Below are 18,138 nucleotides of genomic sequence, written 5' to 3' on the forward strand. Positions count from 1 at the left end.
TGTACTTTTTCGCACAGCACAACTTTACTCATGTTGTCTCTAATGACGAATCATGTCTGCACAATGAATGATCTCCTTTGTCATATCACGAGGCGATACCCTACCGGATCGTGGGCCCTATCTTTTCATAGGCCAGGTTGTCTAATGGGACCTCATCTGTCGTTTCAAAACATCTCTTGTGTCCTGTCACCTCACGAGGCGAAGCTATGACTTTTCAAGGGACGAACCTATGTCGTCTCACGGGACGTCGCTCTGTCTCGTCTTACGTGAGCGTGGCATTTGTCCCTTATATTCTTTATGACGGTGCATAGGATTACACTGCGTCCCATCGCTGTCAATTTTCTTCATCGTCTCCATGCCACCACACAGGAACAACCCTGTCGTCTTGTGGGACAATGCAATGTCGTCTCATTGGACGACGCCTGTCATGTCACCGCACGACGCCATGTCGTCTAACAGGACGACATCTGTCGTCTCACGGGACTACGCTATGTCATCTCACTGGACGACGTCATGTCGTCTCACGGGACGACGCCTGTCGTCTCACGGGACGACGTCTTTCGTCTCACGGGACGACGTCTGTTGTCTCACGGGACGACATCTGTCGTCTCACAGGATGACGTCTGTCGTCTCACAGGACAACGTCTATCGTCTTACGGGACGACATCTTTCGTCTCACGGGACGACGTCTGTCGTCTCACAGGACGACGTCTGTCGTCTCATGGGACGACGTCTGTCGTCTCACAGGACGACGTCTGTCGTCTCACGCGACGACGTCTGTCGTCTCACGGGACGACGCCTTGTCAGTCTCACGTGAGTGAGTCATATGTATCCGCGTATTTATGACGGTGCCTACAGGAGGTCACTGCGTCTCGTCGCTGGGCCAAAGGCACCGAGCGGAATATCACGAAGTTAGAAGTAATCATAATCTTTTCGATGTTTTAAATTTTTCGAACTTTTTAAGACTTGCTTTTGTAAACGTGTTGCTCGGCCGAGTTACAAAAGCGTACTGAGGAAAAAGCAGCCGAGCGCTGGTAACAGGGCGACACTAGTACTTGACTGGCGCGCCAGATGGCGCTACTAGTCGAGGAATTCACTCGATTAGGGCCGAGTTATGAAGGTGTTAATCTCATTAGTGGTTCAAGCGAAGGCACGGACACCTAAATAGGTAATATAATATGATGTATATTTTATTATATCAAATTATGATTCGTTTGGGAAACTGGTTGTCTTTATTTTATTTAGAAACCTAAACTATTTTAAAAGTAGAATACTATATAACAACTCATATTGATGTACCTATCAACAATCAGTACATCCATAATTAATATTTGAATGCACCAGCAGATTATGTACGTTCAAAAATACTATGATAGTCACGATATACACGGTATCATGCCTTATGATCAGTATCGTTTATATTTGTTTGTACCTTAAGTCACACCTCGGACACGGCGATCAAATATGTATGAAAGAGGCGCGTTCCTAGCACACAGTCTAAGCTCGTATAAGTGAACGCGTACCATGCTTGTATGAGTGAAATATGACAGATCGACTGTTCGCGTTTTTGACAACTGTGAGTTAACCGAGAGGGGTGGGCGGCACGTTCAGCGGGAAGCGGGAGTGGCCATACTGTACGATAGTACTCTATATTATACTGTGCTTAGGTACTGGTTAAATAACTCCAATCATCCCCACCATGTATGCAAACCATGTCAAAAATATAAAATATAAATAAAATAGCTCGCACAATACCAATGGTCGTTTTCTCTTGTTTGTAAACACTGCAAAACAAAACAAGCTCGATGAATATCACTTTAATCCTATCAGCGTCAAATTAACTCAATATTTTGACACACGTCGGTTAGCAGGAAAGAAAGAGACAAAAAAGAAAGGCACGAGTGTTCTACTTGAGAGAAAAAAGGACAAAAAAGAAAGACACGACCTCGCAGACCCCTGACATTGAGATGCGTACAGATAGCAAAATAGTTCCCGATTCTGAGAATTTCGAAATGCAAAGTCGAACAATAGGCTATTGGGGCTTATTGGTACCGCCGACACAAAAATTTTCATACTAATAGGCGCTTGTTTTGTTACTTGTTTTTTTTTAACTGGAAAAAACGTAATATGGCTTTACTACTTTCGGAATTTCAACTCTTTGGTTAGGAGTGCGAACGTATGAACTGATAAAACATGATTTCAATCAGGCAGGCAAGCGGCGTGGTCGCGCGATAAACGATAAAACATCAGGCCGTTCATATCGCACTATTTGAAAGTGCGATAGGGACGGCCAGATGTTTAATCATTTATCGCGCGACCACACATGCCTGGCAAAACGTTCAATCAATAATGGTAACGCTTTTATGTGTCTGGGTCTATGTTCGTATTATTTTTAACCCCCCCCTCCTCCCTCTGTGGTTTACCTATTTTTGAAATTCAAGTGCTTGATCCCACCACTTAATCTCTCAGAACTGTAGTAAACAACAAAGTTCTGTTTTTAAAATACTAGCGAAAGAAACCCACTACTTTTTTATCACTAATTTTCTGTTAGCAGAAATCAGGAGATTATTGTTCGGCAACCTTCAAATCAAGGGTGAACAGGCATCTTCTGGGCCTTTCGCTAGTCTGTGGCCAAGAGTAAGTAAGTGTAAGTGGCCATTTTTTTTATACTACGTCGGTGGCAAACAAGCATACGGTCCGCCTGATGGAAAGCGGTAAAATTAAAAGAAATGTATTGTACACCCTCTGTTATATAGTATGTATAGTAATTTATATAAGTAATGTTAATTTTTGCTGACCGTACATGTATCCGAAGAAGGCCTGATACGGCAGATAGCCAGCAAACCTTAACAAGACAGCGTACGCGAAATAATAAACTTACCCATTACTTAACATTATGTTGTGATTTGTAACTATTTACATACGCAGCGCCTTAACTTTTAACCTTAGATTAGATCAATTACAGATGGGTGCGCCAAAGTTCATATAAAATTGTTATATAGATTATTGGTAGTCCGAAAATGTTTCTCATACAATTTTACATTATAACGATCATTATTTATAACAATTTTATGTTAATAACTATCGTAACTTCGACTGACTTATGTTCATAATGTCATTCATCATAAATACGTTTTATACTAATGTTTATGTTTATATACTTATTGATCATAACGATTGCGAGTAATATAATTTATCGTTATATTATTGTGAACAGAACAGATATCACATGTGACAGTCCCGTTAGGTGCGACGACGAGCGTAGCGAGGAGGAGCGTGTTAGGTTGACCGTGAGCGAACCAGAAACGAATTTTTAATGTAAATTGTATATGTCACTGTAAAAGCTTCAAGCGCGCTTCTATAAATGGCACAAGTTTTTCATAGAACTTCCCCAAAACTTTTTAAATAATTTTATGATGAATGATTTTCTTATGAATGATCTTGAGAATGATTACAGATACGGCCGGTCTCGAAACTTTTTTTTTTCAAGATCCGTTTCTAGTATTTAAACAATATTGCTTTCGTCCATCAAATACAAGTGCTTACGTAAACAATTTGGTTAGTGTGATAAGTCTTACTTAATGAAAATATGTAGGTATGTACCTAATGTCAAAGTTCAGATGTTCAGTTAATTCTTGCCTTAGTCCGTTTTCACATTATCCGACCTGATATCGGGTGTCGGAAGGATTTCAAAAGGAAAATAACAAAGATGGCGGCTTAAATGTATGGGATATCGGTCCGACATTCGATATCGGATCGGATAATGTGAAAACGCACTTACTGCGGGTGTTATTACCCTTTCAATTTGGGAATTTAATTTAAATATACTAGTGTTATTAACTAGATTTATCAAAAAGAAATTGTCCCTTCAGAGCAACTCAGTTAAAAGATATTACGAAAAACTCTCTTTAGAATCGAGGTTCCAGTCTGAATAACTATGAAATAATCTGTGTCGGACCGTTTAGTTTTTTTTAGCTTATTTTGAATACCACGCCTTTTTTGCGCCATAATCAATAAGGCCGTTTATGGACATTTTTGATGGGGACTAGGATCTTTAAAAATAAGAATATCAAACAAATCAAAACGTTCCGACACAGATAAAAATAATAATAATCTGTGTTGAAAAAAATCATTGCTCTATCTTCAAAAACCAGGGAGGAAATAGGAGAATTGACCATGACCCCTTCTGTCCTGTGTCTTAATACTCACACTTATTTGGAGAATTATGACATACCTATGCCACGTCACATTAATACACGCCATAATAATGTTTGTAGATAAAAAGGCTAATAAATCCCGCATCTGCCTTAAACCTTTATCTAAATACTTCACGTATGTTAGTTATTCGATGGTTGTCTAAAGCCGTTAGTCGCAGACGCGGAATAGACAGTCCTTCACTATATGCTCTTAGGACATGACGGTAATGTGTGCAGTAAGTCTGAAAATCTACGGTTATTAACACAGTAATATTATAAAACTATGGAAACGGATTATATCGCGTATAATGAATTTACAATTCATCCCGATGTTTCGAACACTACATAATTCGTGGTCAACGGGTGACTGAGGAAAAATTACAATGTGCAAAAACTACCCACATACACAAGAAATATTATTGAAGCTAATAAAGGTAGTTATACAATATCCAAAAAAATTACAATGACTATGTTAAAAAAACAATTAATTAATTAATATACACAAAATTGACAAAAACAAACTGCAAATATAATGTATGTAATGTGTGTTTGTAATTTTTCCTCAGTAACCCATTGACCACGAATGCTGTAAAGTGTTCGAAACGTCGGGATGAATTGTAAATACATTATACGCGATATAATCAGTTTCCATAGTTTTATTTCATGAGTAACTATCGCGGTAACCGAAGACAATATCACAGTAATATTATGTAAAGTCGTGCTGTATTAAAATGAATTAAAATCTAGAATTTGATATATCGTGAGTAAAAATATTGTGCGAAATCGGGACAAATCCAATGAGTAAGGACTGATGAGGGCTTAATTATCGCGTTGTAGTATTAAAGCTTAACAGTATAAATAAATAAATAAATAAAAAAATAAATTATAGGACATTCTTACACAAATTGACTGAGGCCCACGGTAAGCTCAAGAAGGCTTGTGTTGTGGGTACTCAGACAACGATATATATAATATATAAATACTTATATACATAGAAAACATCCATGACTCAGGAACAAATATCTGTGCTCATCACACTAATAAATGCCCTTACCGGGATTAGACCCGGGACCGCGGCGTAGCAGGCAGGGTCACTACGCGCTAGGCCAGACCGGTCGTCAATAAACATTATAGGTCACCGAGATTCGAACCCGGGACCGAATTAATGAAAAAAATAATGAATTAATTGAATTAATGCCTAGTTTTCCTATGGGTCATAATATACCTTCTTAAACCTTATTACCATAATAAATTGTAGCTAAATAATTTAACATATAATATTATTTATAAATGACTATGACTAAAAGTTCACCATTTTTATTTTTACCCTACCGAGCCAAGGCAAAAAAGCAGATAGTCAAGTACATTATTTGTACATTGTCTTCGGTGTCGGTCAGCTGTTGACTACGAACACAGTTAAAGTTTCGAAACATCAGGATATAATCTGTTTCCATAGTTTTATTTCATAAATTATATATAGGTTATATCTATTATCTCATAGGCATGAGGCAAATATGAATTTTAATATCTCTAAGAACATAGAGGGGTCTCGCACTATGCCCGATTCGAATCCATAAAAATTAGACTTCGCACTAGATCCGAAGAATGACAAAAAAAAATCTGATGACGGAGATCGGATGTTGTTGGGCATTTTCGCGAGAACAATCACCAAATATATTTTTTCTAACGTAGGTAAATTTTATCCTTTTCCTACTCAGAATCAGCCCTTTCGATCTATTACAAAAAACAAGAGACAAAAAAATGGTCCCAACATTTTCTATTATTTTGCATACTTTCCACATTACCTATTTTGCATATTTTCCACTTTGTTACCGCTGTACAGAGTGTTCGAAAAATGGTAACGAAGTGGAAAGTTGGTGCATTTTTTTTATCTGGTAGGAACGAAAGGGCTCGTGATTCTGAGTTGGAAAAACATGAAATTACCTATTTTGGAAAAAAATATTTTGAATCTTTTTTCGCGAAATGCCCTAAGTGCGTAAAGTGCCATACAAATAGTTCTACGACGGTTCTTATTTTCACGGAGTTGGATCGAACGTAGTGCGAAACCGCTCTTACGGCCCAGCCACGACATTGGTCTAAGCGCGGCAGCGGCGAGCGGCAGCCATACGTGCGAATGAAAAGTCCCATCGCTGTGTCTCGCTTCAATGTATGGCCGCCGCTCGCCGCTGTCGCGCTTAGACCAATGTCGTGGCTGAGCCTTTAGGCTGTGAAATATTGAGTTTCACAAATACCTTGATGTAGAATTAATTTGTACTCATAACATAAATTATGAGTACCTATTTCATAACATGAGTTAAAGTTGCAGGTAGTTCATTAAAATGTCTTGATATGTTAATAATAAAGTCAGCAGGTTAAATTATGGTGTTGCTTAATGCAATTTAAAGCGTTAGACAAACTTTGTACAAATATAAAATAAGTTATGCTGAATATTAAATATTTCAGGTTTCTATATTTACCTAGTTATTTATTTCGTTTTGAGATATGTTCAAACTTAAACGTAAGTTAAATATTAGCTCTGTATAGGATTGGAAATGATAGTGTCAGTGGTGACATTATTGTTAAAAGAATCGTCATTATTGTTACTGACGTATCCAATACGTATTGCAACATATCTTGAAGTTCGAATCGAGCATATAGCTAACATAATTTTGACGTAGCAAATTTATAGTGTAATTTTTATCATGAAATAAAGAAATATAATCTAATCTAGGTAAATATTGTATTACCTACTAAATAATCGAAATTGCACATCTAATAACACCAGACTTGCATTTTCCTTCAACTAATCAATTTTATACATATTAATAAGTCACGTCTAAATATATGTTCTATTCTTACAACGTCCGCTATCATTCTTATTTGATTTTATTAAAAGATTTTAATGGCAATATGTATCATAAATATTTAAGTTCACGACCATCAGGTTTTAGTGGCGCCAATTCGACTTTTTTTAACGATACGTAATGTCATGACATGACAGACACGTTTGTAAAAGTGGATACAGTAGGTAGGTACATATTGCAGTTTTGCAGTGAACACTCATAAAGTATTTTATACAACCGGTGTTTAAAGGAGGTCAAAAAAGACGAGTGGCGTGGGTAATATTAGCTATTGCCCGCGGCTTCGCTCGCGTTAAGAGGGGGTCGTACGAAATCCTCGAAAAGTGCATTCGGCGTTTAACAAATGCTGCTCACATTTCTAAATTAAATGAAATAAAATAAATGGAGTTATTATCTTAAAGAGTGTATCTACAACTTTTGACTATTCAGAATCTCTAATTATTAAAGGTATAATAAATAAACCCGCGCAAAGTTGACCTAAAATGAGAAAAACGTATGTCGCCGTTTAGTAAACTTTGTTAAAAAAATTCAATACTTTAGTTATAACATTAAGTGATTCTAAAAGCCAGATAAATGGACTAGAAGTTTTGAGGTTTTTTATATTTTTCCTCTCAAAGGCAACAAAGAAATTTTACCTTAAATTTAAACTATCGTAAAATTTCCATACATTCGCCATTGCTGTCAGAATTCTCCTTTCGATTAGATGCCGTGAGCGGCTCGTCGGAGGCAGACGTGTCGCCGGTCGCTCCGCGTTGACAATTAAATTTGACAAATATTTTGACAGAAAATAGTGTACGTACACGAAAAACCATACCAGTGTAAAACTGTGCTCAAAATAAATAGGGTAAATCAAATATGTCAGGTGGAGATCCAATCTCATTTAAAATTTAAAGGTGCATGGCTTGTGCATAAAAAATAAATAAAAATATATCACATTATCAAAGAAAATAACGAACACAACCGAATGAGTATAAATGATTTCATTCTAGTTTGGTTAAATTGAAAAAAGTTTAATGTTTTGTTTTACTCATTGGAATACATTTTCATTACGCTGGTATTAACAATACGTCATTTTAAAAATATATATGACAGTACCTACGTCAAATTTTGTCAACCAAACTTCACAGGTTGTATGTAAACAATTACAATTTAATTTATTCATACATATTCAGATACGTATTAATCGATTCTTACTTAGAATAGAAAAAAGGGGAATGCGAGCGGGTATAGGTATAGTGCTTCTGGTTCAAATTTAATTGTGTATATAAAAAAATGACTCAATTTCATTAAAGATTTACTCTGTGCATACCGCGAACACGTAACCGTAAGTTGAAAACAATAATAATTATAAATCACCTAAATACATCGTTGTTTACAAAGCGCTTGTTTTGAATGGCACTTCTCCACTCAACTAAACCAAATATTCATGGAACACCAGCTGGTGACCAGCATAAATGACTATGAACAGCCGTGCAAAAATATCTGATTTTCAATAGTGGGCCATAACATAAGTATATGACGACATGTTCCCGGCAAAAATTTGTGATGCTCCGTGACCGGCAAAAACATCGTCTCTCTTTCTAGCGTCTCGCGAGCGTATAGCGTCGGGCCAACTGTATGGAAAAAGACGCCGCGTCAGCGCGGCTTAGCCATACAGTTGGCCCGACGCTACGATCGCAAGACGGTAGATGTGGGAGGGTCCTTATCCGCATACATATCTGATCGGGTCGCTTAAAAATATTTGATTCTTTATAAAAACCTAAATTACACTTTCACCCGCATAAATATCTATCCATTGTTAAAGCAAATATATATCTTACGGGCTAGAAATCATTAATATGTAATTAAAGTGCAATAATAAACCCTACCTGGTTGCCTTACAGTCGTAAATTGTATGAGGTGATTTGACAGTTCACGAAAACGAGCCTTTATACAAGCTTTTATTCAACTTGCCTTGTTAGTAGGTATGTTAGTTTGAGTCAAAACGTAGAAGCTAAATTTGACCCACTTTCCGGTTTCCAATTGAGCTGAAATTTTGCACACCTATGTAAATCAAGTGACAATGCAATATTATGGTATCATGGAGCTAATCTGATGATGGAGCAGAAAGGTGATCATAGGAACTCTGTTATGAAACGTCGTATACCCATTGAGTCAGGGGTTTTTAAAAATGTCTCGGAGAGCAATAAATATTTTTTTTGCAAAAAAAACTTATTATAAATTGGGAGGTGTAATTTTTTATTATCTCTTACATAGCATTAAGACGAAAAATCGACCAAGAGCGCGTCAATGTAGGGTTTCGTAGTTTCCGACATTTTACATAATGACAATTTTTAGGGTTCCGTAGTCAACTAGGAACCCTTATAGTTTCGCCATGTCTGTCTGTCCGTCCGTCCGTCCGTCCGTCCGTCCGTCCGTCCGTCCGTCTGTCCGTCCATCCGTCTGTCCGTCCGTCCGTCCGTCCGTCCGTCCGTCCGTCCGTCCGTCCGTCCGTCCGTCCGTCCGTCCGTCCGTCCGTCCGTCCGTCCGTCCGTCCGTCCATCCGTCCGTCCGTCCGCGGATAATCTCAGTAACCGTAAGCACTAGAAAGCTGAAATTTGGTACCAATATGTATATCAATCACGCCAACAAAGTGCTAAAATAAAAAATGAAAAAAAAATGTTTTATTAGGGTGGGGGCTGAGATTTTTTTTAATTCCAACCCCAACGTGTGATATATTGTTGGATAGGTATTTAAAAATGAAAAAGGGTTTACTAAGATCGTTTTTAGGGTTCCGTAGTCAACTAGGAACCCTTATAGTTTCGCCATGTCTGTCTGTCCGTCCGTCCGTCCGTCCGTCCGTCCGTCCGTCCGTCCGTCCGTCCGTCCGTCCGTCCGTCCGTCCGCGGATAATCTCAGTAACCGTAAGCACTAGAAAGCTGAAATTTGGTACCGATATGTATATCAATCACGCCAACAAAGTGCAAAAATAAAAAATGGAAAAAAATGTTTTATTAGGGTACCCCCCTACATGTAAAGTGGGGGCTGATTTTTTTTTCATTCCAACCCCAACGTGTGATATATTGTTGGATAGGTATTTAAAAATGAATAAGGGTTTACTAAGATCGTTTTTTAATAATATTAATATTTTCGGAAATAATCGCTCCTAAAGGAAAAAAAAGTGCGTCCCCCCCCCTCTAACTTTTGAACCATATATTTAAAAAATATGAAAAAAATCACAAAAGTAGAACTTTATAAAGACTTTCTAGGAAAATTGTTTTGAACTTGATAGGTTCAGTAGTTTTTGAGTAAATTACGGAAAACTACGGAACCCTACACTGAGCGTGGCCCGACACGCTCTTGGCCGGTTTTTTTTGATAATATTAATAGTTTCGGAAATAATCGCTTGTAAAGGAAAAAAAAGTGCGTCCCCCCCCCCTCTAACTTTTGAACCCTACGTTCAAAAAATATGAAAAAAATCACAATAGTAGAACTTTATAAAAACTTTCTAGGAAAATTGTTTTGAACTTGATAGGTTCAGTAGTTTTTGAGAAAAATACGGAACCCTACACTGAGCGTGGCCCGACACGCTCTTGGCCGGTTTTTTTTTTAAATTATAAATGGGCTTACTCTTGACCACAGACTAGCCAAAGGCAAAGACGTGGCCTACGATGGAGTGAGCTCGCCCAGAAGATGCCTGTTCACTCTTGACAATTTAATAAATACCGTAATTTGGGGTGAAAAGGGTTCCGGGGGTATATAATGTTATTATATTTCTTGACATATTCCTTCTATTTTCCGCAATCAAAGTAGGAAAATAATATATTATGTTTTTTTTTATTATTATTATTGGTATTTAGGACAACAGCCGTAAATATTCAACTTACATAGGTATTTTTACATAGTCTTAGGCCAATAACAGTTATCTGTTGAATGAAAAATATGTTACTAAAAAAAATGTGTTACATATTTAAAATTACAGTGAAAATGTGCAAGCCACACATTTTTATTTACAGTTTCATGTCTGTCAAAGTTGACGTTCAAATTTATTGGATTTTTACTCATTTTAATCGTTCATTATCCTTTTGAATGTGTATACACTTCTAAAGTTTATGTATAACAGAAAATCATAAGACATATTTTCATTTTTATAATGGTTTTCATGAAGAAAGCGATGCAACTGTGTTGGGGAATTTTTACGGGATGAATAAATATCCGCGGCCTGAGGGGTGACTGGGATCAGGAATGGGGGGAATCGGGTCGCAAAGGGGGTGAATAGGTTTACGAAGGGGCTGATTAGGGTCGGAAGAGGGGTGAATTGGGATGTGTGGTCAATGCTTGTCACATTGTATACAATAACTTACCTAAAGTGGTATTTTTATGAATGACCTCTCTGTATATGGACGCAATTTATACGTAAATTATTTTTACTAGTTACCTCCAAAATACCAAATAAAATTGGGCTACATAGTACATCGTTTTCTGAAGATTTTGGGTTCATGGGGTCGGAACGGGTATAACTAACGTAATTTATGGTGAATTGGGCCAAAACCGACTTTTGAACGTCGATAGCCGTTTTTTTATATGTGCCATGCTAATTTTTTACACAAAAAAATCTTCCGGCAGTGTGAACTTCGGTTTGTCTTTGAAAATATGTCGTTTTATTTAGTAATTTTCGCTCACCCTAACGTTGGAGTGAATAGGGTCGGGAAGGGGGTGAATAGGGAAAAGGGTTGACTCTTTCGGATTGCGAACAAAATATGACCTGTCACGAGCGTATTATATTTATTTTACCAAAAAATAAGGATTAAATATGTTATGAGTGGTCGGTAATGAAATCTACACATATTATGATAACCCTTAACCAACCTTTTGTTAGCGTAGTTCGGAACGTCCCCGAGCTGACAGCTCGGCAGTGGGTGGACGAGAAGGCAAGATGGCTACCGCCCTGGATCGTAGCAGCGTCGGTCTAAGTGCTGTCATACATTTTACGTGGAAATAAATTAATAATTCAAGACTCAGTGCGTTTTACTGTTAATAATTCAGAAGTGCGATCTCTGAATTTCATGCCTACGTAGTATTTCGGTCAAATTAGTTAATAATCGAACTGTTTGAAGAAGCGTCATTTGCGCGCGAAATGGGCGCGTACGCACTTTGGTAAAATAATGGTAAAATGCATTAAGTTTTGAGTCGCGAAGTGTTTAAATGGTTTGTTGAAAAGTTATTCAATAAATGTATGATATTTTCATAACGAAAAAGTACGCAAGTACAACAAAATTGTCGCCTGGCGACTGCGGTAAGTTACGAGCATGAGTCGAGGCAATAACACTCGATTACGAATGTGTTACACTGGTTGGATGTGGCTATTACCATCCCTGAATACAGGTATGTTCAATTGTTCAAATACGTGAACGTTTTCTGTCAAGAAATTGTAATAAACAATTACGCACCAATAACCTAACGCGTAAGATGATAATGGACTTTGATCTTTATTGTGTGAAGTCCAGTAGATAAATACTAACAGGAATGTACATTTTGAAGTTGGTGTTGTTGTATTCTCGTGCAAGTTCAGTAAAACAACTCGTTCAGTAACACACACTACACTTTATTCCACTACCCTTGTAAATACACTTGTTCACAAATTCACAATTTAATGATTTTCCTCCAATAGTCAAGTACCGAATGTCCTGTCAGCCGACCGTTCGTTACTTTTTTTTTCAAACCACCCGACCGGTCACGCCACCTCCAGCGTGTCCCGATGTTGCCAGTTGATAAATTTTATTTGCGAGTTTTATTAATGTTACCACAAAAATATCAAAATAATCGCGAAACCCAACAATCGTCCATCCTGATAACGTGCATGTCCCCATGCACGCATCATGTGAAAACCCAACAATCGGCTGCCAGGATATAAGTACAATGTTATCTATTCTCTAACAATTAGGACCAAAATACCAAATCACATGGAGTAAGTATATAAAAAAAAACAAATATTTCTTAATTATTATGTGAGCAAATCGTTCCTCACGGCTTATTTAATATTAATTAGCTTTATTATTGTGTTGGGAGATGAGCAAACCTGATCCCATCATACCCAGTACATTACATAATCAGTTATTAGTGAGCAAAACTGTTCCCACTTTCTCTATTTGTATCTAGTGAGCAAAACTGTTCTCACTTCCTTAAATTTTTAGTGAGCAAAACTGTTCTCACTTACTCAAAACACTATAGTGAGCAAAACTGTTCCCGCTTTATTTTAATTCAGTGAGCAAAACTGTTCTCACTTTCTATCTGCTTCAGTGAGCAAAACTGTTCTCACTGTTGCAGATCTACTAGTAGTAGTAATAGTAGCAAAACACTTTATTGTAATATATTACTAAAATTCAACAACAATAAACACATTTTTATCATATACATATCCGTAACATCCAAGATTCATTAGTAAATCATTGTATACTATATTTAAGATTAATTTACTTCTTCTTCCTCTCTTTTTTTTTTTACATAGTTTTTATAACTACTACTAATTATATCTTATAGTCTTAACTTATCTCAGATCAATCATTCATATATTCACAATTATCTCAACTCATAATTGTTATAACGTAGCTTTTATAACTACTATTAATTATATCTATTAGTATTAAATGATCTCTAAACTATAATTCATCAACGAGTATCAGGATCATCATCCGTATCAGTATCGTCATGGATTTCGAGCGCAGCAACGTGAACCCAGGGTTTCATACGGTCGGCGGCTACCGTGGACTTATACCCAGGTTTCATGTTGCTGAACCCCGGCACCGACGTAATTCTATATCGGTCGTTTCCTAGCACTTTTGATACCCGATATGGACCTACGTATGCAGGCAATAACTTTTTACTTTTACCGTCGTTGTTAAAGGATGTTTTTGTTATTTTAACGAGATCACCCTCATTGTAACAACGTGCAGGCCGTCTGCCTTGGTCATAGTAAGCCTTTTGTTTTATTTGCTCCCTATCAGTTTTGTCTTTAACCTCTTTTCTAATTGACTCTAACGTACTGTTTTCGCGCGTTGACTGGGATATTTCGTTAAGTGCGGGGTTAATATCACCGTTCATAAATGTACCGAACAATACTTCTGATGGCATCCTACCGGTTGTTTTATTTATTGTATTGTTCATGCCCCATTGTATTTTTCCTACTTCGTTATCCCAGTCTTTGTCGTTTTGGTTCAAATTTAACGCTGTTAAGGAATTTAATATGGTGCGATTGTAGCGCTCCACTTGTCCGTTCGACTGTGGGCTTGCTACCGCATTCAATATGTGCTTAATTCCTTTCTCAGCGCAATACCTTTGGAAGGAATGCGAGGTAAAGCAACTACCCCGATCTGTGACTAAACGAACCGGAACTTTAAACGTATAGAATATATCATTTAGGCTCCTAATAACGTTCAATGTATTAGTATTCCGCACAGGACGTATGAACGTGAATTTCGTGAAGGCCTCAACGACTACTAATAGGTAAGAGTATCCCCTCTTTGATTTAACGAAGGGCCCAAGGTGGTCGGCGTGCAACGTGTGGAACGGTACTTCTATTTTTGTGATGGGGTGTAATAGGCCTTCTTGATTGTTTTTGGTTTGCTTAGCGTATGCACACTCGATGCAAGCAGTAACATATTTTTTATAAACCGCGACATTTTAGGAAACCAATACTGTTTCTTTATTTTTTTCAACGTTTTCTCTACCCCGAAATGACCGATGTCATCGTGGTTCATTTTGCACACCTGCCACCTTGCGCCCTTGGGAACCACCCATCGAAGGTCGTCTTTGTCCCCATTCAGGCACCTAAATAATTTGTTGTCCTTGACAACATAATTATCCCTAATATGTTGAAGATCTGTAGGGTCAACATCACTCATGAGACTATCACGGATTCTAGTGGTTTCAGAGTCCCCTAATTGAAGCGTAAGTAGCCAATCCTCATTAGTTATGTTCATAACAGCAGGAAAAGGCTCAAAATGTGAGATAGGACCAGGTGTTGGATTACGGGAGAGTGCATCCACATGTGACATTTTAGTCCCAGCCCTGTATTCTATGGAACAATGGTACTCTTGTAGCATAAGCCACCAGCGAGCAATGCGCGGTATTAAATCTCGCTTTGAGAAGGTGGAACGCAACGCACTACAGTCTGTCATAATCTTAAAATCCTTTCCTAGCAGGTACACGCGAAACTTCTTCAGGGAACAGACAACTGCCAGAGTTTCCAGTTCGTATGAATGGAAACTCTTTTCCTCTGGAGAGGTTTGGCGGCTGTAGTAAGCTATAGGTTTTAAATCGTTAGTACCTGGGGTCCGTTGTAGCAAAATGCCTCCTATACCGTGCTTGCTGGCATCTGTGTGCAGTTCTAGCTCAGCTGTGTGGTCATATATAGCTAAAATGGGCCTGCTAATCAACCTAGTCTTGAGAGTCTCAAACGCTTCTTCCTGTGCACTCGTCCATTCCCAAACAGCTTCCTTCTTTAGAAGCTTTGTGAGGGGATACGCAATTTGCGCAAAACCTCCAATAAACTTTCTAAAAAACCCCACTAGACCTAAAAATTGCCTTACATTGTGAACGTCGTTTGGACGCGGGAAATTTTGAACGGACTGGACCTTCTTTTCGCCCGGTTTGACTCCCTCGGCGCTAATCTCATATCCTAAATAATCGATCTTTTCGCGAAGGAAACTGCACTTAGAAAGATTTAGGGTCAAGTTAGCTTCTTCTAACATCTGTAGAACCTCCTCTAATCTGTCTAAGCATTCGTCTGGAGTCCTTCCAAATATGAGCAAGTCATCGATATATACCGTTGCCTTGGTATAACGAGCAGAACCTAGGATGCGGTTCATCATCCGCTGGAAGACAGCGGGTGCATTGGCCAATCCGAACGGCATCCTATTGAATTCAAACTGACCGTCGGGGGTCACAAACGATGTTAGGTGTTTGGATTGTTCTGCTATAGGAACTTGGTAGTATCCCGAAGCAAGGTCTAACGTTATAAAGTAAGCTTGACCAGATAAACGCGAAATCTCATCGTCAATGATCGGCATCGGATATCTCTCTTTTATTGTGGAAGAGTTTAGCTTTCGGTAGTCAATGCACATTCTTAGGCTACCATCAGGCTTCCGCACAAGAATGATGGGGCTGGCATATTCCGATACAGACTCTCGGATTATGCCAGCTGCCAGCATTTCATCAACCATTCTACGAACTTGCTCTCTTTCGTGGTGGGATAATCTATACGGTCGAGAAGCTATAGGACGTTGGTCATTAAGTTCGATAGTCATTTGAGTAACATTTGTGCATCCTAACTCTCCTAAGCTAGATGCGAAGCAGTGTTTATATTTGTTCAATAATTGTACAAGCCTATGTCTGTGTTCGTCTGCAACTTTGTCACCTATGCGAAGTTTGGACTCCGATATATCATTAGGCTGCACACATTCAACTACTGTAGGGGATTGCGCAGTAATTCGGTTTACTAAAGCTACCCTTTCAGAGCGACATAATGTGAAATTTTCCATCATCAAACACGGGGAGCAATAAGGTATTACTACCACATGTACTACACCATTCTTTACCGTATAAATTCCCCCAGTTAACAGAGACTGCTGAGCGGGTTTGCCTACTATGCTTTCCCTAACGACAATACTTCCACTAAACTTGTCTTCCGTGACAGCTTTGATGGACGCCGGACCGTATAGTTCAATATCAGCAATTAAAACTTTGACTACCGAAGAATGGGCTGGATCTGGCTGAGGCATTTCTTCTCCGATGTCTATGAACCGCAAGTTCTTACAATCTTTGACAACAATGATTTGAGGCAACTCGGTATACGTTTGTCCAACTAAAACAGGTCTGTCAAGAAGGTTGTCTTCCACTACTTTGCAAGGGACTCTAGCTTTAACACCATCTATATCAATATCGAGTTCTATTTCGCCCCAGGATGACACTAATCCATTTCCAAACCCTTTCATTATTGACTCTACTCGCTCGTACGCAATTCCCAAAGAAGAGACAAAAGATTGCCTAGCAAGGGTAAGCTCACTGCCGAAATCAATAAATACCTCCACTAATTCCCCGTTTACATGTGCATTTTTATAATATTTAGCGTTACCTTTTCCTGACGCACACAATGACCTGACTTCTGGGGCTTTAGTAGACTTGTTGTCAGACTTCTTACTAAAGCAGTCCTCGGGCTTATGACCGATTTTGTTACAATGATGGCATTTAAGGAGGGGTTTTGAGCACTGTGCGAAATGATGACCCTTCTCCTTACAATTAAAACAGAATGGGCCCTGTGTCTGTGCCCTGTTCTTCGGACCATGGTTATTGGTATTAGCGCTGTCAGACCAGTTTTTGCTTTTTACATTTACTCGATCCTGGTTACTCAATTCTTTGTTACTAATTAAGAATTGTAAAAGTTGGTCCGGATCAGAACATCGCACAGCCACAGCGCTCGACTTAGTAGTTCTGTCGGTTATGCCGTGAATTATGCAATCCACGGCCTTCTTGCCGCTAAGTCCACACTGGTGTAGAAGAGCCAATTTTTCATAATAATAAACCTCTATTGGTTCGTTAAATTTGCTCTTCCGCCTCAGCATTTCCTCCAAGATTTGGCCATAGTTTTCATCACACGGGAAAGCCTTTACCAACTTCTCTTGCCATTCAGGCCATGAGTACAATATCGTATCTAAACTTTCGAACCACACTTTGGCCAAACCTTGGAGCTTTTGCATAGCAAAATGTATCGTGGTCTTATCATCCCATCCGTATACAGCCGCACACTCATTGACCTTCTTTAACCATACTACAATACGTTGGTTTTTTGAGGATGGGTCAAAATTCGGGAGAATGTTTTTATGGTTTATACCTTTGTTTAGCGTATGCGGATGAGACGATAAGTTATTTTTAATGGAATTTACTATTTGTGCTACATCGTCTGTAGAGAAGTTGCGGCTCCTTGACCTACGTTGCTGTTGTCCGCCTTCACGACGGTTATGAGGGGTCACGTTATCTTCACGCATGCTGTTAACACGACTTCGTGATCTGCTATATGAGCGCCGTCTCCCCAGAGGAAGACGTGA

General features: G+C 38.5%; 1 protein-coding gene across 1 annotated transcript in view; it reads right to left on the reverse strand.

The window, feature by feature from the left end:
• LOC125239165 overlaps positions 1 to 18,138 on the reverse strand; it is a 35,555-nt gene that overhangs the window by 17,253 nt on the left and 164 nt on the right. Inside the window, exon 2 of the mRNA XM_048146681.1 lies at positions 15,363 to 17,861. Within this exon, the coding sequence (XP_048002638.1) occupies positions 15,363 to 17,861 (2,499 nt within the window). The remainder of the gene's footprint in view (positions 1 to 15,362; positions 17,862 to 18,138) is intronic.

This window comes from Leguminivora glycinivorella, chromosome 2 (genome assembly GCF_023078275.1).
Source record: "Leguminivora glycinivorella isolate SPB_JAAS2020 chromosome 2, LegGlyc_1.1, whole genome shotgun sequence".
NCBI classification, from domain to species: domain Eukaryota; kingdom Metazoa; phylum Arthropoda; class Insecta; order Lepidoptera; family Tortricidae; genus Leguminivora; species Leguminivora glycinivorella.